This window comes from Catharus ustulatus, chromosome Z (genome assembly GCF_009819885.2).
Source record: "Catharus ustulatus isolate bCatUst1 chromosome Z, bCatUst1.pri.v2, whole genome shotgun sequence".
Taxonomy (NCBI): Eukaryota; Metazoa; Chordata; class Aves; order Passeriformes; family Turdidae; genus Catharus; species Catharus ustulatus.
In genome coordinates this window covers 27,216,929-27,243,392 of record NC_046262.2, presented here as the reverse complement: position 1 = coordinate 27,243,392, position 26,464 = coordinate 27,216,929, and the positions used below count along the sequence as shown (strand labels likewise).

Genomic DNA, 26,464 nt, shown 5'->3' with positions numbered 1-26,464 from the left:
TCAGACATCTACAAGGTAGTGAACCATATAGTAATTACGCATTGGTTTCTACCATATCCAACCCAAGATTTTGACAGGCCTTCAAGAGTTACCAAGAATTCTTCCATGGATTCTCAGACAAGTCACACTGCCCTTCTGCCACAAACATGGGCATGGGTAAACCTTCTTTTACCACACTGCATATTCCCACAAAATTTGTAAAAACACAGGTTTCCTACATTCTTTAATGTTGTGGGAAATCAGACAGAAAACATCCAATACGCTGACAGGCTATTAAAAGGCTTGGTTTTCTACCCTGAACCTCGACACTAATGGCAAAACCCTAGAAGCCTACTAGATGGGACTTTGCCCGGCAGGTATCAGAACAGAATCAAGTGCCATCACCACTTTTTTCATGGAAAAGACAGCTGTGTAAGGACAAAAAAAAAAATGAAGACAGAGAGGCAATGAAAGCTAAAACAGTCCTCTATAATGTCAAAAAAAGTACCTCGAATATTAGAGTATCTGGGCATTTTTTGACCACTTCTTTTAAAAGCCTACTCCACATCAGAACTCTAGTAATCTCTGCTTACATTGTAACAGTTGCTGGCATACACTACTAAGAGAGTAGGAATCTGTAGTCTCAATCCTTACAAAGTTGCTAATAATACAATCAATCATCTTTTCATAGTACAAAATAACCTGAAAATCTGACCTGAGGCAGCACAGAAAAGAAGAAAACAACTTAGAAGTTATTTGTATTTGAAGCATTTGCAACCTATGCTCATATATTTTCAATGCAGTTTAGACTAAACACTCTGGTCATTTCATCCCTTAAATGCAAAGACAAGCAAAATTTGTCTTTCAGATGATCATTCTTACATTTTGTTGAAGACAAAAAAATAGGAAGTTTTACCTGACAAAGAACTTCTCTCTGCAAAGTCAGTTCTATTTTACTTAATTGATATTGAAAGGTTTAATGGAAAAACATTACTTTCTAATTATTCAGGTCCCAGACTGGGATTCAGCCGGCAAGTTACAGGCTAGAGTTTAAGTCGCACTGAAAAGCACAAAGTTCAGGACCACCTCCTAATTGATCTGTACAGAGTGTGTCACACCAAGAGCCTAATATCACTTGGGATTATTCAGGTGTTGTAGTAAAATAATTAAGTATGCCACATAGCAAGCTTTAGCTGCTGTTGAACTTTTTAACATCAGCAGGTGTTTCCAGTTAAATCTCCAAAATACCAAGCTGCTCATAGAATGCATGTCCTTTTATGTTCCAACGAACAGGACACAAAGAAGGCACGTACCAATGTATTAAAGAGTTTCTATCTTCTGGCATAAAAAACATCGGAAAGAACTTTGATGAGCACTTGAAGACAATAAATCATACTAAAATGCTTTACATTTACAGTAGCCACATAAGGTAAGAAGTAAGTTGGTGGGTTTTTCCTTTAGAGATACAAACTGAAATCTGGGACAGACTTGCCCCAGACACAGACTTGAACCTTAGCTTTTTTCCAATACTTGCCTAATGGATACTCCAGAAAGCAAAGAGATTCAGTTATTCACCTTGCCCTGTTCAGCTTTTCCAAACAAAGCTGAAAGGAAATAACTGGCAATCTGTTACACAGAACTACAGACCCTCTGTGGAACAAGAGGTCCCAAAATCATAGAGCATGCACAGTATGGATAAACCTTGGCTATGCTGGTCCATTGGACTCTGAGGTGGACCCATTCCAGGATGAGGAGGTCGCATACTCTTCATGGAGCCACAATGAACATCTTCAACCATTCCTTTTTCATGCAAGCCATCAATAGACTGTGAAAACAAAACAAGCATTTAGAGAGAGATAGCATATAAACCCACTATACAAATATGAAAGAATAACTCAAAATCTAAATAAGTACATGAAGAGGGAAAACTTATTTCAGCAGGCATTCAAAATCAAAACAAAAGGAACCTCTGCCCTGAAATTACGCACTCAGGGAAGCACAGAACACTATCAGACTGCTTGTCCCCTGATTTTTTTTTTTTCCCTTATAAACTGGTTGGCAATGGCAGGGAGGCAAAATGTCCAAATACAAACACATAACCTGTATTGGTCTCATATTACAAAGCAGTGTAACGTGTTAGTTACACACTAACTTACAAAAGTAGAGCCTGTGGCTTAAACTGGGTTATTTTTAGCTAAACTTTGCCCTTTCAGAAGTAATTGCTCTACTGGAATGTCCCAGACATTGTTTCTTTTCAAAAACAAGGATGACATTGCAAAAGGTAACCTCTTCTTAGCTGACAAAAACAAGGATAGGCGGTCAAGGAAGTGAAAACACTACTTGTGTTCCCTACAGCTCGTGTCACCTCATACACTCCTCAAAAACTACAGCTCCCACGGTACTTCAGAGACAAAACAGCTCCAAATGTTCTCTTTACAGTGAAAAAAAATAGCTTGGAGTCTGCGAAACACGCTGAAGGTATTCTGGGCACTGAAAAAGGCTCCGTAACAGAAACTGAAGGACTCTGAAAGTCAAAATAAGGAAAAGCTAACATTGGGGAAAGAAGTCCTAAGAAACAATGAAGTTTTCCATGAAAGCAAAACTTACATCATATCCCTAACTATGGACAGGATTAAGCTAATTAACTTCTAACTCTGTAAGGCTTTCTATTAAAAATTAAAAGACCGGCATCACTTATTTGGCCTCTCTCTACAGAAATACATGGCTCTGCCCCACTCTAACACATGCATCCATGCACACTAAACGCTGCTCCTGTAAATCCTACTATGAAAGGAGACCTCGTGGTCTTGTTTTATCAAAATGTGCATCTATTTACTGAGAATTCTTTTTAACAAGAGACTTAAGATAACTTGTGAAAAATGTAGGGAGTTACTTAAATGAGTGTGCAAGAACCTACATCAGCTCACAGAAAAGTGCCACATTTCTTATTTTTGAGTAATTTGTTGCACATGACTCAATTTCAACAGAACTAAAGTCACCTTTTCTACAAAATAAAAAATAATTCTGAATTTCAATTCATAAACCCTTCACATAAAATTTCAGTTTTCCATTGCAAATATCAGATTTGACTGCAAGCAACTTTAAACACACAGAATTTGCTCACAGAATTTGTTGTTCAGCATTTTTGAAGAATTTCACTATCATTTTTCCTTATCAGAAATTTGGGTTGAAAGGAGAAAAGTCATAGAAAAGGAAAAATAAAATTGATTTTTCATGTTTCATCGAATCATTTAATTGTCATGACAGTATAAAAATATATGTGAAAATAAATTACATCAGAAAAATACACACTAGTCAAGAAGCTATTTTTGATTACAAGAACTTGGGATACGGAGTAGAAATGTAGACACAGATGACTGACACTATAAATAGTTCCACTTTGCTAACCAAGTAATTCCCAGTGCCCTTTTCTGAGGCATGAAGATCCTTCCCTGTCTCTTCCCTCCTTCTTACAAAGATAGCCAACGCAGAAAAGAACACTCGCTTCACATTCTGTCTGCACGAGCTGAGTACTACAGAAACCAGAACACCTATAAAGCTGGACGCATTCTTATTTTGTCATGGTATGTGCTGGCTGCCATGGTATCTTTATGGCTGCCAAGAAGAGGAGACTTGCTGGTAACTCGATCTGATTTCCAGAACAGAAGACTCTAGCTGTACACATTTGTGGCCTAGGTACTGCAGGGGTAGGTTTCACTGCGCTAATAGGTGGCAACCATGAAACCTCTGGGTACACAAACAGATTGGATGGGAGTAAGGAGATGGCACACAGCATTCGTACATCAGAAGCATCAGCACAAAGAGGGTGGGGAAAGGAGCTGTGAGTTGAAAAATAGTAGTAGAGAAAAGCAAGTACATGGCCTTTGATAGGGGGAATTTTAAAGAAAATCAAATAGGAACAGAGAGGTAGTGGGACATGACCATACAAGAAAATTTAATTCAGAGTATGCTTCTGTGGAGAGAATGGATCAAAAGAACAGATTTTTGTAAAAAAAAGTATCATTAAAAAAACCTCCAAAAAACCAAAAAAACACAGACATAAAAACAACTATAGCAAACTGAAATGCTTCAAGTCTAATGGAAGGGACACTAAATATATAGCAAGAAAGGGGCTTGCATTTGTGTATTTTTAAAACTTATGCAGTGAAAAAACTGAAAACTAAATTCATTAGAACTTATAAATCATTTTTTTTACTGGTAAAAATACAAAAGATTACAACGGCATAAACTTCTGTAAAGCCAAAATTAGTTTTAATGATTACAGAATTGTTAACGTATGCAGAGACTAGTACTTCCAATAATGTATTTCATCTAAAAGCACCTCTACTGGTTATGAAAAAACATATTCTGCAGGGAAGGCAATTCAGCAGAGGACAACAGTGGACAACAAGAACAGAGGAATAGTTATTCTTGGTAACTTTTCTGAATCACTGTATAGTTACAGAGCTAGAGAATAATTCTGTATCTATGGAACAGGTTAAAAATTACAGAGGGTATCTTACACACAATGTAATTTCTGTAAATTCTTCAGTCCTCTACAAATTATTAAAGCTATCTTCCACAAAGGCATTGTTGGCATAAGTAACTTTTACTACCAATAAAGCACTGCTATTCCACTGGGCTACTTTTTTTATTTTAGTCTTCTAATATGACAGAAGGGAAACAGGAAGTTGAGACATATTCAACTTTGAGCAGAAATTACAATTTTGATTGATCCTCGTAAGTAAGGAAACAAGTACTGAACAGGCCAAATAAACACTTATAGAAACAGAATGAGGGATGAGCTGCAACTGTAGGCTAGCACATGCCTATAGACTTGGCAGACTTACAGACTTACATAATCTCTAATGTATAAGGAACATTTTGCCTACAGTGTCTTTACTCTGAATCTAGCAACTAAGGTCTTCTCACAGATACATGAGCTTGACCTATTTTCAGGTAAACTGTGATATTACAGTGTCTGGGTTTGTTTGTTTTTTTTTGTTTTGGGGTTTTTTTTTTTTTTGTTTTAATCCCCTTTCTCAAAAAAAAAATCAAGCAAGAAAACACTTCAGTCTTAAAATCGAAGACTGAGTACCAGACTAGTTTTCTTGTAGACCATACAGACTCTAAAACAAGAGAATTACACGGACCAAACAGCAGTGTGTTGTCATGTAACTGCCACATAACTACACAGCATAACTGACATGCATCCCTGATGGACAACCAGTCTGACTGTGGTTTTTGCAGCATGAAAATGACCACCAATTCCATTAATCTATAAAAAAAATCATTAAATCGCCATTTTACATAAGGTCTCTCTTGATTTTTCAAGCTTGGTAGTACTTTCTTGCTTTTTTTAGTAATGTAGACACAAACAACAAAAGTAATGCAGGGAACATGCCTGCTGATGTTGGGTGCTGTTACTTCTAGGATCATGACTGAACGACTTTGGTTCTCAGAATGTCTAACATGCATAGATCTGTTACCCAATAATATTCGTAATGGGAAAACATTTGCCTTCTGTTTTAATGGAACATCTGAGTGAACAACTAACATATTTAGCAAAAACTACTGTATTTCTTAAGAATTTTTTCATTCCCTCATATTTTATCTCACTCATCAAAACCAGGAATATTGCCCATGACATCACTGTAGCTATTCACAGTCAGCAATCATTTACAGTACACTCCATTACAAATTCACAAAAGAAGTAATTATGCATCAGGTTACAATTAAATGGAAAAAAAAGAAACCAAGAGCTCACAGTACTCCATCCATCCCTAAAGTGAGCACCATCCAAATTTAAAAGCTACAATGCTGCCATTACTAGAAGTTAAGCAGTTAAAATCATGTGGTCCAGTCAGCATCATAGAACAGCTTGGGATGGAAGGAACCTCAAAGATCATCAAGTTCCAAACCCCTTGCAGCGGCAGTCTCTAGACCAGGTTGCTTTCCATCCAAACTCACCTGAACACTTCAAGAGATGGAAAATCGACAGCCACTGTGTGCAACCTATTCTAATGCCTCACTATCCTCACGATAAAGAATTTCTTCCTAGTAACTAACCTAAACCTACTGTCTTTCAGTTGGAAACCATTCCCCTTTATCCTGTCACTACCTGCCCTTGTTAAGAGTCTCTCCACACCTTTCTTGAAGACTCCCTTCAGGTACTGGAAGGTTGCAATGAGGTTACCTCAAGGTGTTCTCCAGGCTAAACAAACCAAGTTCTCTAAGCCCTCCCTAACAGGAGAGCTGGTCCATTCCTCTGATCATCTTGGTGGCCTCCTCTGGAAAGCTCCAACAGGTCCATGTCCTTCCTGTGCTGGGACCCCAGAGCTGGGTGCAGCACTGCAGGTGGGGATCTTACCAGAGCAGAGCAGTGGGGCAGAATCGCCTCCCTGCCCTGCTGCCCACACTGCTTTGGATGCAGCCCAGGATACATTTGGCTTTCTGGGTCATGTCCAGCCTCTCACCCACCAGCATCCTCAAGCCCTTCTCAGCAGGGCTGCTCTGATCTGTTCACCCCAGCCTGGGCTGATACCAGGAGCTGCTTAACCCAGGTGCAACACTTTGCACATGGCCTTGTTAAAACAAATGCGATTCCCATGGACCCATTTCTCAAACTTGTCCAGGCCTCTCTTGATGGCATCCCATCCTTCAGACGTGTCTGCACCACACAGGTTGGTGTCACCTGTAAATCTGCTCAGTCTCTTTGCATATGTCATTAATGAAGACATTAAATAACACTGGTCCCAACACAGACCCCTGAGGTGGCCACCCCAAGTGACCATTCAGCACTCTGAATGAATTCAGGACTCTGAGCCATTGACCACTACTCTCCAGCTGTGACTTCCAACCACTTTCTCATCCATCTAACTCATCAAAACCATCTCTCCCCATTCTGAGAGGACAGTGTTGGGGGGGGACTGTGTCAAAGGCTTTATCAATTCAGACTAAAACCATGTGACCTTGTTCTGCCTCCAGAAGACTTTCTATGTGGATGCAGAAGGAAAGATTAGGGCAAGGAAGGTGGCAATGTTTGGTTTTTTTTAACATCTCCCAGTTTCCAAGTACTTTTTCTCACAAGACCCTCTGAGGCTGTTATGGTTTGTTCATTTAGCAGTGTCCCTGACAGACTTCTTAAGTATTCCTCCTCAAACATAGCTGTGATGCATCCAAAATATATGTCAGTAGAATTTGGACCTGTATTTTCCTGGAAATTTGGTTGACAGTCCTTAGGAAACTAGCAAGAAATGCAGTTAATTTATTGCTTCTGTCAAAACTGCATTATGTAATCTAATAGTAAATTTTCCTGTGCAAAGATCTTCCGGTTACTAAGTGACTATACAGTCTTTAGTTTTCATATTAATGGTTCTTAAGTAAACGCACTTGAGGAACTATGATTTATAAATATAAATTTGTTTAGCTATCGATTGATGCTTGGGATTTTTTTAAAGTGTTTTGCCTTATATTATCATTTGTAAGCTAGCCAAACATCTAACACGGAATAAAGTTGTTTCACTTCAACATGTGAATTTTAAAAGGAAGAACTACATGCCACTGCATACACGCATACCCCACAAAACAACTGTGCAACTGGGACACTTTTGGTGCAATCCTCCATTTTTTACTGCATTTAATTAAAAAAATACTGTTATATCATGCCTTGAAAGTCAGCAGATTTTATACAGAACTAAGAAAGAAGAAAATGTTCATTTGGTCCAGCTGCAGGTGGTTGAACAGTTTTTTAATTACACTGAACAACACTCAAGTAATATTTGCAAAACAATCTAGAGGCACCCTTCTACAGCATTTCTTAGACCCTTCCAACAGTTATTCCAATATACTATTTCTGGAGTTGCACAGAAAAGAAGACCCAAAACCTCATCTAGACCAAAAATTAACTAAGATTTTATTTAATTTTTTTCTTTTTTTCACCTGTATCAGCCCAACAGACTCATTTTCTAGCTTAATCATATACATATGAAGACATGGAGGAACCTCTGAAGAAGAAACGTAAAAGAAAACAGCAATGATGTTGCTACTAAAATAAAGATTTGTGAAATTACAGTCTTTATTCCATTATCAGAACCAAGGTATAGAAAAGGGGAGAGTAATTTACTGTAACTATACTGAATGATAATCTTTGAATTGGCTATCCAATTCTCTTTGTGGTGCATTTTTCAAAGTATTTCAAGGCCACCTCAATGGGAAAATTTCTACTCTGGTTCACAGAACCTTATGAGATGCTCTCCATAGTCTCTGAAAGAATGTTGTGGGATGGTATTTGTTGGTTTGTTTCTAATAATAACACAGAATTAACTGCCTGATATAACAGGATATATCAATTAAAAACAAAATGTGTGAAGCATTCAGCCATTTTATGGAAAATTCCTGGTGCCACCTTCTTCTAGAGATACAAGAAAAATTTAAAGGAATGAAGGACCTTAGAACTATGGCTATAAAATCTGGGGATAGAGTTCTGAAAAGTAAAAAAAAGTTAAAAAAGTAACTGACCCCACAAATAAAAGAATGCCAACTGCAAATGTCTAATCTGGCTAACAGCTAAATCAGACACCTCAAGATTCAAATGCAAAGGTTATAGTTACTGCACATAGTGATCTCTCAGAGATTACAACAAGTCAGTACAAACAGAAAGTTGGATCACAGCCTCCTTCACTTCAGCTAGTGTTTGTGTTATAAAAAATGGTTTAGTTCTTCATGTAAAAGATGGTAATGTCATGTCCTTACTGACTGGATATTGCTTTAATGAACAAAACTGATCCATATGTGAGAGTGTCAAAATGAAGATTTCATTTCAAGAGGAAAGTTAAAACATGATTCTATTACTTTAAAACAGTTTTTTATTGTAATTTTTTTCTCTGTGTGCATATAACAACTCCAACTGAAATCAACAATAGCTGCCAAAATGTTTTCAATATCTTGGCTCTGTAGAGTAGATATGCTCTGAGTAGAACATCAGTGCAACCAATTCCGGGTTCTAAATCTCCGGTATACAACCAAACAAAAAGGACAATACATAAAGAGGCTGTGCTTACAAAGGAATTTCCACACAGGCAAGTATTTCCTCAAAGTAAAAAACATTATTGATAGTCTAAGCACACATACAATTTTAAGTATATAAGAATAACCAGTGAAGCGCAATTATTGACATGTTCTACATGACATAGTTTTATATTCCTTTGTAAGACAGAGACCTTATAAAATAACTTGAAAGCCACATTTTTCAACCACATTTTAAATATGTAAGAGTAAACAAATTAGTAATACAAATCCTTTAAGTTTGTTTTGGTTTTTTTTTAAGAAAAAGAACAATTTCATGCAAAATTAAAAACCACCCCTGAAAAAAACACATGCCATGTCCAAACAGACAAGAAGAAGAAAAAAGAGAAAAGAAATGGTTAGAATGGCGTGCCTTAAAGTTTTTAACACTATCATTAATTTTTTTTCTCCCTAGCAACATCTGTCTTACTGAAAAAATACAGTTTACAAATTAACATTTCCAAATTACTAACTAATAGTTCAAAGCAGTCTACTAAGAACTACTTAGTCTACTAAGGAAGCCGTGTTTAATCTGGTACATGAATAATCTGTAGCAATAAAGAAAGAAGTAAGAGTGTAGTTGAAGTTTTGCAGGTGATATGTAAGAGCAGTTAGGCAGGTCTAAACATAGTTTAAGTAGCTCTTTTCATCAGTGGAGAGAACTATAGGGAAAAAAGGCTCACTTGTAATAAACTATTACCTTATGCATTTGATGCATGCCTTCTTGTGGATAATCTGTAGGCCCCATTGTCGGCATTGGATGTGGGACACTGGGTGGACCAGGACTTGGCCCCATCATGCTGTGAACGGAGCCAGGAGATGGCCCTGGTCCTGGGCTAGGTCCCAGAATCGGTCCAGGTGAAGGTCCTGGTCCAGGGGAAGGACCAGGATGAGGCATGGCGCCGGGGTCTGTAGGCGTGGACATCTATTTTCTGTCTCCTTTTCAATTAGCAGAATAGTTCTAATAACAAAAACAAAACAAAACAAAAACAAAACCACAATTTCTATGTGACATTAGGGGCATGGAAAAAATTTAATAAAATCTACTGGCAGTTGTTACACACACACACACATATATATATACACATATACATGCAAGCTGTCATCAGCAGAAAATATTTATACAATCCTTAATGTTGCCCATTAGCTTGATCATCCTTCTAAAAACTCACTAGAAAGATAAGGACCCTGATAATTCCATCTGTTTCTGGACATTTGTATGATACTCACAGAACAAAGCAGTTGGTGTGCTATGAGAAACATCTACCAGAAACAACAGTTGAACTGACTTGCTATCACCAGATGTGTCATGTGGGCCAAGCACAGCACAGTTGTACTAAAAGCAGGAAAGAGAGTTGGGCATCTCTATAACCTACGCGTTAAAAAATCTTTCCTTAAACAGCTGTGACTAGCCTGAAATTTGCACTTGTAAAATTCATGGTAATACAGTGAAATAAGAATTAAAAGGATTTTTTCACTGGCCTGAGAGCACTGAGACATACATGGAGCCACCAGCCTGCCTGGGAATGGCTGACTGGGCACAGGCAGAGCCAATAGTGATAGCAACAGGTTGGAACACAGCCTAACTGGCCCTAGTCACCCCTTGCCAAGGCAAACAGCTCCAGTGTGAAGCCAGAGACCGCAGCAAGCAGGCCTGAAGCTGGGGGAACCGCAGGGGAGTGCTGATACCCAGCTGAACCAACATCTTGCTCTAGAGCAGCTGACTGAATGTGAGTGCAGCTAGGTGGGGGCTGCTCCCATGCTCTCACATGGCGTCCTAGTGAATGTGACCAGGGCACACTGACAGCTGGGAGTTGCCATTTGGGAGCAGCCAAGAGAGGCAGTGTACAGACCCAGTACTTGGAGAAGAAGGGCATAATCTTATGCTCCCTCAGGTATGGTTTTGACACACCACAGAGCTCATTCCCCCTGAAGTCACGGCATCAGCCATGTCAGAAGCCTCCAGCCAGCTAGACTATTCAACGGCAGCTGCAGGTCTGCAGGATTCAGGCTGCCAGGAGTGCCTAATGCCTCTCTGTAAGGCTGGGGCAGACATCACTTCTCACCGAAGATGTGTTATTTTAAGTGAGCTATTGCCTGGTTAAGGAGCTATGGGTGAGGTGAACAGCCTGCTGCAGTACTTGTGAGAATGAGTGAGAGATTGACAGGCTATTCTCAAAGAGTCTCCGAAGTTCAAACCTCCACTGAAGAGAAGATGCAGGTGGACTCAGAACCCTACCAAGCAGTAAGGCAGAGGTCTCTTGAACACCATCATTAGAAGCTGGTCACTGGCCACACTAGGCAGAACACTCTTCCTCCTCAAAATCTGAAGCTGACAAATAGGACTGGTGCCATTTACAAGAAGTATGATGCCCTGGAATGGGCAGAACAGCCAACTGATGAGATAGACAAAGGCCCTTCTGGGATGAGGGAACCATCTGGGGCAAGACAGCCTGCCACCCTCATCACAACTGCCCCTGTTAATTAAAAAGGAAGAGTAGTTGATACAGGTGACTCCCCTCTTGAGGGAACTGAAGGCCAGCTATACAGACCAGACCCAATCCACAGAGAAGTCTGCTGCTTCCCAGGGGCACATGGCTCCAAAACTGGGTGTCATCAGCAGGTCTGATGGTTTTTGGTTTTTTTATCATGGCATAGTCTATACAACAGCTGATGTACTGATACCTGAAGGGATGTACCTTTCGCAGAGTGGAAAAAGGGTTCTAGTTCTACCACAAGAGCTAGCAGGGCTCATTGACAGAGCTTTAAACTAGATTGGAAAGCAGGAAGGGATAAAACTAGGCTCACCAGTGACAAGCAATGAGATGGCACACCAAAACATGAGGAACTGAGATCACTCAATCTGCTCCATGAGGTGCAGGCTACAATGAACTACACAGCATGAGAAAGGAGCAAGAGGAAGCTCTGGCCTAGTGCCAGAAATATGACATCACTGGCATTAAAAAACTCAGTGGGATGAGTCCTGTGACTGGCGTGCCATGTTTCATGTTTACAGGCTCTTCAGGAGGGATAGGCAGTGCAGGCAAAGCAGGGGTACAGCACCATTTAAAACAGAGGGACAAAACCATATGGAACTTACAACTGGATTGAGATCCTCTAGTATAAACAAATAATGAAGATGTCATCATGAGAGGTTGCTATAGTAGATCATATAGGCACAACGACATCAATTCCTTAAGTGACACCTTCCAATTTCTCTACATGGGGTAATTCAATCTGCCAGATGTTAACTGGGGACACCACACAGCTGCCACAATCAATTCCAGGAAATTCTTAAACCAACTGGAGGCAACTTCATGGTTCAAGAACTAATAGAGCTAACTAGGAAAGATAGAGTCCTTGATTTCACGCTTGCTAACAGAGAGGGTATCCTGAGTGACATGGTGATTGGTGGCACTCCTGGCCTCAGTGTACACAAGGTAATCAAGCTTAAAATCTCTGAGAGAACAAAAAGTGCCAGCAAAACCTCAACTCTGGATGTGAGGAGAGTAGAGTTCAGACTGCTCAGGGAGTTCTGAGTAAGGTACCCCAGGAAAATGCTTCCACAGGTGCTGGGGCCTGTCAGTGCTGGTCATGTTTTAAGCACCATCTTCTAAGGGCACAGGAGGAGACAATTCCCAAATATCAGAAGTCAAGGCAGAAGATGGCTTGACTGAGCAGGAATCTTCTTTGGGAGGTAGAGCAAAAAAGGAAGGGATAGGCTCAGCAGAAGCAAGATCAGGTGACATGGGAGGAATACAGAGATGCTGCTCACCACTGCAGGGAGAAAATCTGTCAGGCTGAAGCTCAGCTGGAGTTGAAGTTGGCCACAATTGAGGGGGATGCAAAAAAGAGGGGTTTCAAATGCATTGATGGCAAAAGACAGTGCAGAAATAACATTGTCCTGTTACAGGATGAGGACAGTCACCTCACAAACAGGGACATGGACATACATGGCAGAGATGTTTAATGCTTTCTTTGCTTCTGTCCTCAATGCCAATGATGGATTAAGGGGTCCCAGTGCCCTGAGCTGGAGGACAGTGGCTGTGACAATGATCAACTCTCAGTTCTCTGTAAATCTATTGGGCCCAATGGAATTCAGCTGAGAATACTCAAAGAGCTGGCTGATGTCATCATGAGACCTCTCTCAATGATTTTTGGATGAACTTGGGAATCCAGATAGGTCCCAGTTGGCTGGAACCTGGCTGATGTCCCAATTTTCCAGAAGAGCAAGAAGGATGAGCCTGGAAACTCCAGGCCTGGCATTCTCACATCAGTGACTGGCAAAACTGTGGAGAACATTATTCTGGGAGCTATTGAATAACACCTGAAGGACAATGCAGTCACCAGTCACAGGCAATACAGGTTCATTGACAAGTCCTCCTTGTCCAAATTAACTTACTTTTATGACAGAGTAACCCACTTACTGGATCAAGGGAAGCCAGCTGATGTCATCCTTTTGGATTTCAGTAAAGATTTCAATACTGTCTCTTACAGTATTCCTGTGGACAAAATGTCCAGTACACAACTGGGTAAACACACCATGAAATGGGTGATCAGGTGGCTGATGGGCTGAGCACAAAGCGTTACAGTGAATGGGGTGGCATCAGGGTGGTAACCTGTCACTAGTGGGGCTCCACAGGGCTTCTCTTTAGGACCAGTGCTCTTACACACTGTACCACAGAATGGTGTGAGTTGGAAGGGACTTGCAAGTCTAGTTGCAACCCCCTTGCCATGCACAGGTACCTCTTCCCCTGGATCAGGTTTTTCAGAGCCCAGCTCAACCTGGCTTTGAACACCTGCGCGGATAGAGATCTTAACCTCTCTGGTCAACCTGTTCCTGTGGTTCACCAATCCCACCACAAAGAATTTCTTCCTAACTACTAATCTAAATATACCTTCTTTAAGTGTAAAACCACTGCTCCTTGTCCTGCCACTGTGTGACCATACAAAAAGTCCCTCTCCCTCATTTTTATAAGGCCCCTTCAGGTAGTCAAAGGCCACAATGGCATTTCCCTGAAATATCCTCTTATCCATGCTGAAAACCCATTCTCTCAGCCTTTCTTTACAGGAGAGGTACTCTAACCCTCTTGGGGGCCACCTTCTGGACCCACTCCAACAGGTCCATGTCTTACTTGTGCTGGGAACCCCACAGTTCTCCAGGTAGGGTCTCATGAGGGAAGAGTAGAGGGGAAGAACCACCTCTCTCACTGTGTGGGCCACATTTCTTTTGATTCAATACAGGATACAAAACAGTTGGCTTTCTGGGCTGGAAGTGCATGTTGCTGGCTTACCTTCTTAAAAGATTTGGATGAAGGACTTGAAAGGATACTAAGTTCGCAGATGGTACAAAAGCGGAAGAAGCTGTTGACTCCCTCAAAGGCAAAGAGGCCCTACAGAGAAACTTAGAAAAACTGGAAGACCAGACAATCACCAGCCATATGAAGTTTAAAAAAGACAAATGCCAAATTCTGCACCTGGGGATGAGGCAACCCTGGGTGCACAGACAGACCGGGGAATGAGATGCTGGCAAGCAATGCCACAGAAAGGGACCTGGAGCTTCTGGTCAAGGGAAGGTTGAACATGAGTCTGCACTGCCCTGGCAGCCAGGAGGGCCACCTGTGTCCTGGGGGCATCAGGGACAGCATCACCAGGAGGGCAGGGGAGGGGACTGTCCTGCTGTGCTCTGCACTGGGGCAGCCTCACCTCGAGTGCTGAGGGTAAGTCTGGGTGCCATCCGTTAAGAAAGACATTAAGCTATTAGAGAGCGTCCAAAGGAAGGTCACAAAGATGGTAGAAGGCCCAACCAGAAGCACCAAGGAGCAGATGAGGTAATTTGGCTTGTCCAGCCTGGAGATGGTAAGACTGAGGGAAGACCTCATTGCAGTCTACAACTTCCTCATGCGGTAAAGACGAAGGGCAAACATTATCACTGTATCTCTCCTCTGTGGGGACCAGTGACTGGACCTAAGGGAATGACCTGAAGTTCTGTCACAAGAGTTTAAGGTTGGATATCAGGAGAAGATCTTCACCCAGAGGGTTGTTGGGCACTGGAGTGGGCTCCCCAGGGAAGTGGTCATGCCACCAAGACCAACAGAGTTCTCTGGCACATGGTGAGGTTCTCCAGATGTCCTGTGGAGTGGCAGGAGCTGAACTCAATTATCCCTTCAGGTGACTTCCAGTTCAGGATATTCTGTGATTCTATGGCCTAATACCTTGGGATCCTGTTTCCTTGCAAGGTAAAAACACATAGATTCCTATGAAGCTTCTCAGTTCAAAACCCTACAGTGACCAATTAGTTCTGTACAACCCTACAACATGACCACAAAAGCAATGAAGCTATCAAATGTTCACAACTGCAAACACCATAGCTCCCTCTAAGAGGTCTATGTTTTGTATGATGACATTCATTTCCACATAACAAATAGTTCTTACATATGTCAATCATTAAATTGCAAAATCTGACACACTCACAGCTGAGTTGCTATGTGCATTGTAAGCAAAATTCAATCCATTTAACAAAGCAAATACCTAACAGCACAACCACCATGCAGAAGAGTGTATACAGAACCATAACACATTCAATTACAAAAGTGCTATCAGTATACAGTATCCTAAAATACCTTATTTCACAAAAGACATCTACCTATACCCATGCATTAAAATTGGTATTAAAATCTTCCCCTCCATTCACCTATTCACCCTATTTCAAATTCAACTCACAGTTCTCATAAAAACTAGCTCCTGTCTCAGATCCATTAGTTACATTGCCATTCACAAATACATTAAACATCTTCTGTATGCAAATTTGAAAATTTTAGAATTTTTTTAAATAGGATAGCAAGTGTCCAAACCATGAAAAATAGTAACTACTAGAGAGAATGTCTGCATCACTTACACCAGACCAAGTCCCTTCATCACTTTTCTTTGAGCGAAGATACACTCACACCATCTCACAAAACTGGGAATTGTCTGAAACAGATTTGTATTCAGACATTTTGTATGACAAAGAACAAGGAAAAAAAGTAATCTATAAAATCTAAAATGGGGAACAAAGTATTTGAAAATACTACTTAAATGCAACTAATAAATCCTGTCCAAAGACAGTCATGGAAATAAAGAAACAAAGCAATTTTCTCTGGCAATAGTAGGCCACAAAAGTTTAAAAATGCAACTGACCTAAACCAGAACACAGTATGGCCCTCCCAATTAAGTATCTCCTCTCAGAACTGACCTGTTAAAAAGTTTATAGTTTAACATGTTTCAAAAATACTTTAATTTTAATTTATTAAGTCTGAGACTGCATCAAAAACCCCCCACAGAAATTAGACACCCTTCTCTCATTAAAATTTAGTAAAAGCTAGGTACCTAATTCATTTAGGCCCTTATAAGTCTCATTAAAGTCAAAGCACAAATCTACAAAAATACAACAGGTCCAACTGTGGCCAAGTTCCATGCAGATAGTACTGGTATTATTTTGGCTAAATTCTGGTGCCTACAATGAAAAAATCAGTATGAAGCCAACTCCCTGCCAAAAGCCAGCGTTGACCTATTTCTCTGGACTGCTTTTTAATGAGTAGTGCCTGTTAGAATTAAAAAGCAATGGGGAAGGACAGGCAAAAAAACCAAAAAAAGGCAATGTTTCCAACAAATTACAAGACTATAGTAAAATGAAAAAAAATTTAAAATACCATCTCATTGTTCCAAACGATAAGGCTCTTGGCCCTGATTCTTGAGCACATTACATGTTGTTTAATTGTTTTACAAGTGTCCAACCTTACAATTCCCTCAAAACACTAACTGGAGTAGTATTATTCACATGACTTCAAATAGGATTTTTTTTTTTCTTGAACCATAATCCCGTACCATCTCTTAGATCTATTTACACCAACATGACCAATTCTCTTTTGTGAACAGCCCCAAATGAACTGTTGGCAACTGAATTAGTTATGGCAAATCACATGGTTCTTTCTGTGGTCTCAGAGAACTTCTCCACCTCTGCCGGACACAACTAGAACTAAGACAGAGAAATAAAAAAGGCATTTATCGTATGTCAGAGTAACTTCAGCCAGATCCAAATACAAAAAAGAGTCACAAAACCAAGAGCCAAAGATTAAAAGAGACTTAGGATCTCTGCTCAACTATTTCTAGATCAAACGGTTTAGGGTAGCAAATATCTGCACTGTAAATAATTTGAAATAAGTCTCTAAGCATGAATGTTTCCCCAATATCATTTTACATACACTAGAAAGTTTTGCAGACATTAACTAATTCACTGTACAATACAATCTCCATCACATCAATGTTTCTATCATACACATTTTGGTATAAACCTGCTATAAACCCAAAGGTAAAAAAGGCAGGGATTTTTTTCACATGAGGAAGTATTAGCAGATCCCAAACGAAAACACAGCAGGTAAAAAAACATTTGCATTACTTTGGAATTCAAGACCAGCTGTATACCCAAAAAGATCCACAGATTACAGACTGCTTTGACAGGGCACACACCAAGTCTAAGAACAGATGGAGGAGTAAGTATTTATAATTCTTCTAACTAGTTCCCTTCACCATCCAATATAACTTCTGCCTTCCCTCTCAACTTAAATTGAACCTCAGCCAGGAGGTTTTGGCCACATCTCCTGTGTGGGAACCCAGGGTATTCCCCTGGCTTCCCTAGAGCCTGTACAGGGGGCTCAGAAGCCTTGGCAAGGTGCCAGAAATCTCTGTGAGTTCGATCTAAGTCCCTGAGAGAAATTACCATCTTTATATACAGAATTACAGAGTCACAGAAATAAGTAGAGTGTAAATTGATGTGTTAGAAGGTAGAAAAATAAGGTTTTAAAGATTGTTTACATTAAGGGGTTTTTGGACACAAGATGGAGGATTTGTGGCGTAGTAAGAAATTCTTCTTCTTCTTCATAGCATCCATCTTCTGGGTCGGGATGCCAACTCGGGATTGGTGAAGGGAAAACTGCTCGGTGTAAAGTGGGTATAAAGTATTGGTAATTAATTGTAAATAAAGTAGACGTAAATTAGAGTATAAAAGATAAGTCCTGCCCCAGAGGGCAGGAGTACAGCCTTAGATGAGTTGCAGAGTGGACCGCTGTAAGGTAGACAGAAAATTCCTTGGATAAGGAAGAATAAACGACCTTGGAAACCTCAGAACAACAGCTCTCGAGTCTTCTTTCGTGCCCTGCTGCGCCCTGCCTGCAAAATAAGAACTCTTAGACCACCCCTTAACTGTGACAGGCGGCGACCTCACTCCTGCCTTGGATATACAGTGGAAAGTAAGGAAACTATATCGCTTAGATCTGATGAAATATAGACCCACACAACAGCCACATAGATACTGCAAAGCTGACTGTAACTTTGTCTTCACACTAGAAATCGTTACAATCTACTTCTCCCCACACATTTCCAACAGCAGTCATGATTCACAGGTGGCTTTGAAAAGATAAACTGTAAATCTGTGATACACTACAGGCTAAAGGAGTTATCTTTATTATACTGCCATAGAAAACATGAAATAATACTGTCAGTGATTTGTATTACATAATCTGCTAACTATAATCAAATTAACATGCTCAAAATAGAAGAGCGGACTAGTAATGATAGCAGCTCATCATCACAAAGTAACTTATGGTACTTAAAAGCAAAGCAGTGTTTTGTATTGTACAACTTCACAGGACACTCTGCATTACCTTTTATCATGATTTAACTACTGCCGTTCGATTAAATGACAATTCAATCAATAAACAGGTTTACATGAAACAACAAAAAAATCAGGAGAAGACTCAAATGTTCAACTAATATATACCAGAGTTATTAATTCATGTAAAAGAAGCCAAACATGCTAACAGCTGAGATCCAGCCTTGCATACTCATGTATGCAATGTCAGTGTAACTTGAAAACCTTCTGCTAGGGAATTTGTAGTTTAAAACACAAACCACAGAACCAGAAACACTGAACCTTAATTACTTAACCAGACATCTAGGCCAGAATAAAAAACCTCTGCAACACTACTCTAGCTTCGTGTCTAGCTCTCTACCAGAAACTGTTGCAGGCATCCCTGCAGAGCTCAAAAAACAGGTGGAATGCTTACACCAGAAACTTCATTGTGGAGTCATGTAGTATAAGAGACAATTTACTTCAGGGTGATAGTAAGTCCTCCTCACCTTGAAATATTCTCGTAGAAGTTCTTACTCCTACTGTGTAGATGTTCCAGCTTTACACAAAGTTCAACTTTTTTCAACTGCTCTAGCTTACAGCCTACCCTCTCAGGAAAAACATCAGCAGAAAAAAATGACTTGTTAACAGCTGGGAGTTGAAAGTACTCCAGACTGTCAAAAGGCATAATTACAAATCAGAGTGCACACAAGTTAGGCTAAGCTATGCTGCCAGACTACTGTGAAGACACTACAGCACAGATGTATGATCCTTTTTGATGCTTTGCTGCAAAAGACAGGAACCTTCAGGAAAACTGAAGAGCAGATAGCTGTAGTCAAAAGTTTAACTGCCATCAGACAATATCCAAGATCAATCCCACCTTTGCTACATATATAGATTCCACCTTAAACTTCAGGGACAGAAAACTGATACAGGACACTACTGAATGGTCATGGACTAAGTTTTCATACTGTGAGCTTTACTATAGGTATTAATCATAGTTATTGAACATTTTCTTCTCATTCATTTCTAAATAAAAAGCCATGGGAGCTGCAGGTAGAAGGAAAGGAATGCACCGTATCACTGACAGGCCTCAGCATCACTTAAACAGGGAAGAAGAGGAGGAAGAAGGGAGAAGACTGTTTTAAATACAAGTTACTCACGGTAAAATATCAGTGAAAATATATATGAAAACCGCATATTTTCTGTAAAAACAAACTTATTTTTAAAATTTTCTCCAATGTCCTATCACTAAATGACCAACCTGGGTGCTCAAACTCTGAAGTCATAAATAGGAAATATTCTCTGCCAACTGAAGACAAAAAGGAAAATGTTAATGCCTAATAAGTAATGACTTTACAAGTGTCAGAAACAAAGAACACAAATTTCAGTGTTAATTTTCTTATTCTACTGTATTTACAAACTATTAAAGCTGTGTTTAGAAAAGGTTTACTTCCTTCCCTTATTCACCCTTCTTTATTTTATCTTGGAAACAAGAGCCTTTCTCTAATGCCAATTAGAGCTTTTCTCAAACGTCAACTTTATGACAAGTGATCTTTATGCCATAATGTTGTGTTTACTATTCCACTAGGGAATCAAAAAAACCCGAAACCTAATCTGGTAAAGTCCGAAAGCGTTGGAGGTCCAGAAAACATCTATTACACACAAAGAACTATGCTTGTAGCAGGAAACACACAGAAACGTAATACACATTTTGATGAGTAATTTGCAAAAATGTTCTAAATCATACAAAGAATGAGAAGTTTCCTTCTGAAAGGGATCACTTGTAGTTCAAAGCAATATGCCTCATCAGGATGAAAAAAACCAGAGGTAAAATGCACACATTTTTTGAGTTGCTACTGTGCATATTCTGACCTTAGCTTCAAAAGTCCAACAAAAACTAAGAAAATATACCTGTAGATAGTAATTTCAAATACACCTCTGTCACAAATATATATATATATAACATAAGTATGCCGCTGAAGGACTTTTTCAAGCCTCATGTGTTGGTAAAAGCGCTTCTCAAACTTGACAAGAAAAGTTCATAGACTGCTTCAGAAATGAACAAAAGAAAAGATCTAAGACTGCTTTGAACACACTCTTTTGGCATATATTCCATGCAACACCACAGAAATACCAGTCTTAAAGCTGAAACATAACTAGTATTTTTAATGAAGATTTACCCTCACCTCTGGCAAGTCCACATATTCTGTGTGATCCACTCTAAATTTTAAAAGCTTACTATCCATGCAGTCTTTTTGCCTTCTATTACTTATATATATATATACATACATACATACACATACATAAAAACCTGCCTTGAGGCAAGCCTATCCCTCTGGCACAATACTTTTTTTTCCTTATAATCACAAAAGGACAAAAGAAACAAAGTCAGAGACAATAATAGGGCAATTAGGTTCCCAAAAAGAAAGTGTGCCTGTATTTGCACAACAATAGTAACTTGCACAGAGGAGACTGCCCCACCCCGAACAAGAAACTAGTACACTAGTATACTACCAAAGGAATTAAATTCTGGCTTTTCGTTTGAGTCTTAGGGACGTTCAAACCACTTAACACTTCAGAAAGTTAAAGCAAAACAGGAGAGAATGCAAACGGAACAAAACCCCCGATCAATTCTTCACTGAAACCATGCAGAATACTTAAAGCCGTAAAAAACCCGACCAAACAAAACGCCGAAAAAACAACAATTTTTATCTTCAATACTTCAGCTGGTTATTTACTTGCATATTCATACTCATATAAATACTCAGAACAGCGGTAATGTAAAGTTTGGTAAGTCTGAATATCAGACATAAGAAGCAGATAGCAAGAAAAAACAAATTCGGTACTTTGTACGTTATCTGCAGACACTTTTACACTCCTTTTACTTGACCATTACGCACGCTCAGGACAAAAAAAAAAAAACAAAACCAAAAACAAAACCACAAAACACAAAACAACCAAAGCCAATCGTTAAACTGTAACTTCAGATCGAGTTTAGAAGAGCTGTAACTTTTCCAGCCGTGCGCAGTTTGTAGTTCCACCATTATAAATTTAAGAGGGGAGGAGACAACATATGAAACTCCATTTCTGCACGCACCGCAGACACAAGGAAGAGCCGCGGAGGAGGACCCCCGACCCGGGAGCCCCGGGGGGCGGCGGGGCAAGGGCGGCCGCTCCCGAGCTCCCTGCCTCCCTCGGCAGCAGCCCCGCTCTGCCCCCGGGCGCTCGGGCCCTGCAGGACGGGCGGCGCGCAGGCCTCGGCGCCGGGGCGCCCGCCGCCTCCCCCGCGAAGGCGCCGGGGCGGGCGCGCACAACCAACAGGGCCCTGTTTTCCCCCTCCAGCCTTTCTGGAAAGTTTTCTCCCCGGCCGACAGGCTGTAAAACGTCCCTGCCTGGAAATGCGGGCCCGCTGCCGCTTGCCCCCGCCCCTCCACGAAGCTGCGGGTGCGCTGCTGACGGCGCTGCCCGCGCACGGCCCCGTACCTCGGCCGCAGGCAGGCGGGCGGCCGGGCGAGCAGCCGGGTCATGCCTCAGGGTTGGGCTGGGCCCGTCTCCCCGCCTCTCCTTCCCACCGCCACCATGTCACGCCGACCAAACATATCTGTGCGCCTGTGTGTGGCGGCGGTGACTTCCTGATCCGCCGCCGCTTGCACAGGCGGAGGGACGAGAAAGGCCACCCACCCTCCTATCCTCCCCCCGCCGCCGCCGCCCGCCTCTGCCCCGCAGCGGCCCGGGGACGGGCTCCGCTGCCCTCCGGCCCCGCCCGACAGCTGGCTGCGGCAGCGCTCTGCCGCCCACCCCCGCCTCTGGCTGGGCACAGAACTTTTCCAGGTGCCAAACACCGCCGTCCCCTCTCCCGACATAGGGACAGACGAGCCGCAGCTACCTGAGCATCCGCGCGCGTGTACATCCTCGCTCCCGCCCGGCCGGGTTAAAAAAAAAAAAATTCCGCGCACACCGGAAATAAAACGCTTTTTTGCTTGGCAGGCGATTCCAAAATTGTAAGCGCATGTTTTGTGCTACTCTGCTTGGAGGTGGGTGGGAGGAGGGGGGAGAATTTCTGCAGGGAAAACGGGAGGAGTACGACGACATGCAAGCTATTTTGGGAAGTAAAACGCGACACCTTTACAACAGGAGTGACTGCACACTTAAAAACAAGAGACCGAAAAGCAACAGGAGCCGCAGCCCGTTGGGCTTAAGTCCCAGCCCCGCTTCTTCCCCCTCCCCAGTGTGTGCAATGTTTGTGACAGGCAGGCAGCGAGATGATCCGGATCATGGCCTCCCTGGCTCTGCCCGGGGAATGCCGCTACTCTCCTCGGAGGCGAGACCGCTCCCCCATGCACCATGTTCCTCCCTCCCCATGCCTCCCCACTTCCCCTTGCTCGGCTGGGTCTGCGCCAGCGTGTGCCACGGCGGAGAAAACAGCCCCACCGCACCGCGCTCTGCTGCCTCCGAACAGCCTGAACTTCACCCGGCGACCCCCGGCAGCTGCGGCGGAGCTGCCCACAGCCCGTCCGTGTGGGCTGTCTCTCCCCAAGGAGCTATTTCTCCCGGGGCCGCTTCGCCCGCAGCCCGCTCGCCGGGCGGCAGGACCGAGAGTGCCGCTGACTCACGAGTCAGCCACCGGCGACTCCGTGGGGGTTCTGTCGCTCCCACTCCGGAGATCCGCATCGTGATTATTCCAGAATAATACCGGATCAAAACTTTCTTCTCTCCACCCACCAGGGGATATAAATATTCGGGAGGGCCGGGCGCCGGGAAAGGTGGGGAGAGGAAGCAGGTGGTACGGTGGCGGCTGGGACCGGCGGGGCCGTGCTCGAGGAATTGGAGCGATGGAGAGAGGGAAGGTGGGCACGGTGCGAGCCGGCACAGCCGCTGACAATAAAGGACGGTGCCGGGCACGGGGAGCTGGCGGGGTTGGACCGAGTTGCAAGTTGTATTTACCTTCCGCCCGGGCGGAGCGCCGTGCTGACTGTCGCTCCTCTCCCCCCTCAGTGAGTCACCCGAGTCCAGAACCGGAGCGAGGGACTAGATTACGAACATGACTTCATTGATGACAGCCATTCCCTCCTCTTCCTAAACTCCTGCCCCTCCTCCGGCCCCCCCTTCGCGGACGCCACTGCTCAGGCAGCGGTGTTTCCATTGGCCCGCCGGGAAGGGAGTGCCCGCCCCCTTGCGTAGAAAGGGCGGTTCTATTGGCCCGGGGGGCTGTCACTCACCGGGAGACCGTGGGGGGACGGAGGTGTGCAGGCGCGCGCGGGGCGGGGTGCGCTGCGCTGCGCTGCGCTCCGCTCCGCGGCGCCGTGCGCAGGGCGAGCGTTCGGTTCCCGGGCTGGCCGTGCAGCGACGGGCAGCTTGCGATCCCGTCGGGTGCCGCTGCTGCGCCCCTCCCAGCTCGCCTCTGCGGCAAGGAGTGAGGGGCAGGACCTCTTTCCCTGCGCGGGCGGCACTCGCGGGAGTAGTTTGGGAAGAGGTGAAGAAGGTGCTGGAGCTGCGCCGTACCTCTGCCCCGCTTGGAGGGGCGGGGAGGAGCCAGCCTGACAGGCCTGGGATCAGCTGTGTCTGGCTGTTTGGAGTGAGTGTGTGTGAGCGTGCGTGCGTGTGTGTGTGCCCAGGGCGGGTGTCTCCCTCCCCTTAAAAAAAAACAAAAACAAAACGGGGTTGTGGAGGGAACTTAGGCGCCGTCCCCTCTCTCCGGTAGCAGAGGGTGCTCTCGTGGACGAGAGCAGGCTGCTGAGAACGTTCAGCAGAGCCGGCCTGTCAGGCAGGCTCCGGCGGCGGCGCCGGGGCTGCCCGCAGCGCCTCACGGTGCAGGGCCGGGGCGGCTGCTGAGGCACCGGCGGATAGACCGAACCCGGGGGAAGAACCGCGGTGGAGCTCTTGTTTCTGCGGGATTGGGAGGGAAAATAGCGCAGTTATGTTTGTTCCGTCTTGCTTGCTTCCGTTCGAGTAGGTTTTTTTAAAGTTGGTTTGGAAGTACGTTCTGCAGTTCCGTATGCTGGTGTCGGTTTTGGGGTGGGTTTTTTTTGTTGTTGTTGTTTTGGTTTGGGTTTTTTGGGTTTTGTTTTTAGAAAAGATGTAATGCTTTAGTTTGGTTAACCCGGTTTGCAGGGGCTGCAGAGCTCTCGTGTTTTCTGTACTAGCTGTTCGTGTAACAGGCGACTAAGTACTTCATTAAAATAATGGGCTCGCCTCTCTGAGGGTTTGGGTTTTTTTCTTGCATGCGTGTTGTAAAGAGAAAAAAAAATACACCCAGACTACCATACGTGATGTTATGTGTGGCTACATTTTTTTAAGATCATGTCACATGGGCGGTATTTGCCATTCTGGAAGTAAAATTTCACTTTGTACCGTGGAATAAGAATGTTCGTAGGCACCTAAGTAAAATCAGTAGCTACCGCGGAGGCTCAGGTGACCAAGTTTATGTGAAGTTCCTCTGCTGTGGTCAGGTGGGGTAGTTAAAGAACTGAAGCACTGCTGGGAGCACCGAATGCACCTTGTGGTCTTAAAGTGACCGGTATTGTGGAGCTCTTTTTGTTGTTCAAATCACCGATTTATGATGCTGGCAATACAATGCTAGTTACTACTGTTCCTGCAGTTTTCCAGCTTAATTGTTCGCTTCATCTTATTTTTTTATGTAAATGACCAAAATGCCAAAAGACAAGTTTGTAAGAATCAGTGCTAACCAGACAACACTTAATATCAATAAAGTAAGCTTTAAAGGCTATATTTTAAGTTCTCCATTGTCATTGAAGAATATTTACTTGGAACAAAATCAAAGAAATTAGATCATTCAAATGTTAATGTACAAAATAACTTGTGTCATTATGTAAGTCTTTTGATCCACTCGTAATTTATAGTTTTGGTTTTAGCTTTGTCTTTAGCAGAAAACTGGTGTCTAAGAGATAAAAGAATGTACTTAACATTCTTGGAAAATTATGCTGATGGAAATGAAATGAGTAAAGAGATCCTTTTTTATTTTTTTTTCTTGATACTGAAACTCTCATTTAGGCAGTCATTTGCGTTTGTGGTTTGTTTTTCCTCCTCCATCCCCCAGCGTAAATCTGAGGACTGTTTGCCTTTTCTCTCTGCAGAAGAGAAAACAAACATTAAATAATGGAGGGGAAGCTTTCTTTCAAGAGAGCACAACTGTTTTCTGGATTCAGCAACACTCAAACCATTCTAAACCAGGTCAAGCCATTCTTTTTTGTTAGAAAGCATACAGAGAAGAAAAAGAAATAAGTTAACTTTTTTCTTTTGCCTAAAAGATTGTCTTGACTCTGGAATAGATGCAGCTATAGTTAGTTAATGATTATTTTGGGAAGATTGCAGCAGCTGATTTCATTTTGTGAGACTGTGAACATGTCTGTTGCTAATGTCAGTCTGAAGGCTTTTTGTGTTTTGATGAAGTACCATCGAATCTCATTGTAATCTATACTGAGAGGATGGGAAACATGGGGGTTTTTTTGTCAAGGGAGGCATGCTCAGCTGACAGGAAAACCTCACTTGGAAGGGTCAGTAAGGCTTCCCTATATGAAACCTAAATCGCTGAAGCTTTGTGCATAATGAATATGTAAACGTGATGAATAATCACACGCCATAGGAGAAATTTGTTTCCCCCTATTAATTTACAGTAAATTCACGAATACAAGCCGCACTGAGTATAAGCCGCATCTCTGGGTGTTGGTAAATATTTCGGTTTTTGTCCATAAATAAGCCGCACCTGAATATAAGCTGCTTTGTCGTTCG

At 42.5% G+C, this 26,464-nt stretch overlaps 1 protein-coding gene across 5 annotated transcripts in view; it reads right to left on the bottom strand.

The window, feature by feature from the left end:
- The window catches only part of SMARCA2 (SWI/SNF related, matrix associated, actin dependent regulator of chromatin, subfamily a, member 2), a 125,011-nt gene extending 101,201 nt beyond the window's left edge, over nt 1–23,810 (bottom strand). Inside the window, exons 1-3 of one of the 5 annotated variants that reach the window (XM_033085486.1) lie at nt 23,660–23,810; nt 9,746–10,006; nt 1,681–1,804 (exon numbers count right to left, since the gene is read on the bottom strand). In XM_033085486.1, the coding sequence (XP_032941377.1) occupies nt 1,681–1,804; nt 9,746–9,970 (349 nt within the window). In that variant the 5' untranslated portion in view covers nt 9,971–10,006; nt 23,660–23,810. Of the gene's footprint in view, nt 1–1,680; nt 1,805–9,745; nt 10,007–22,198; nt 22,373–22,601; nt 22,654–23,328; nt 23,349–23,659 lie in introns of those variants that run through there. The other 4 variants (XM_033085489.2, XM_033085488.1, XM_033085487.1 and 1 more) reach the window with 4 other exon arrangements.
- Nucleotides 23,811–26,464: the final 2,654 nt, after the last annotated feature.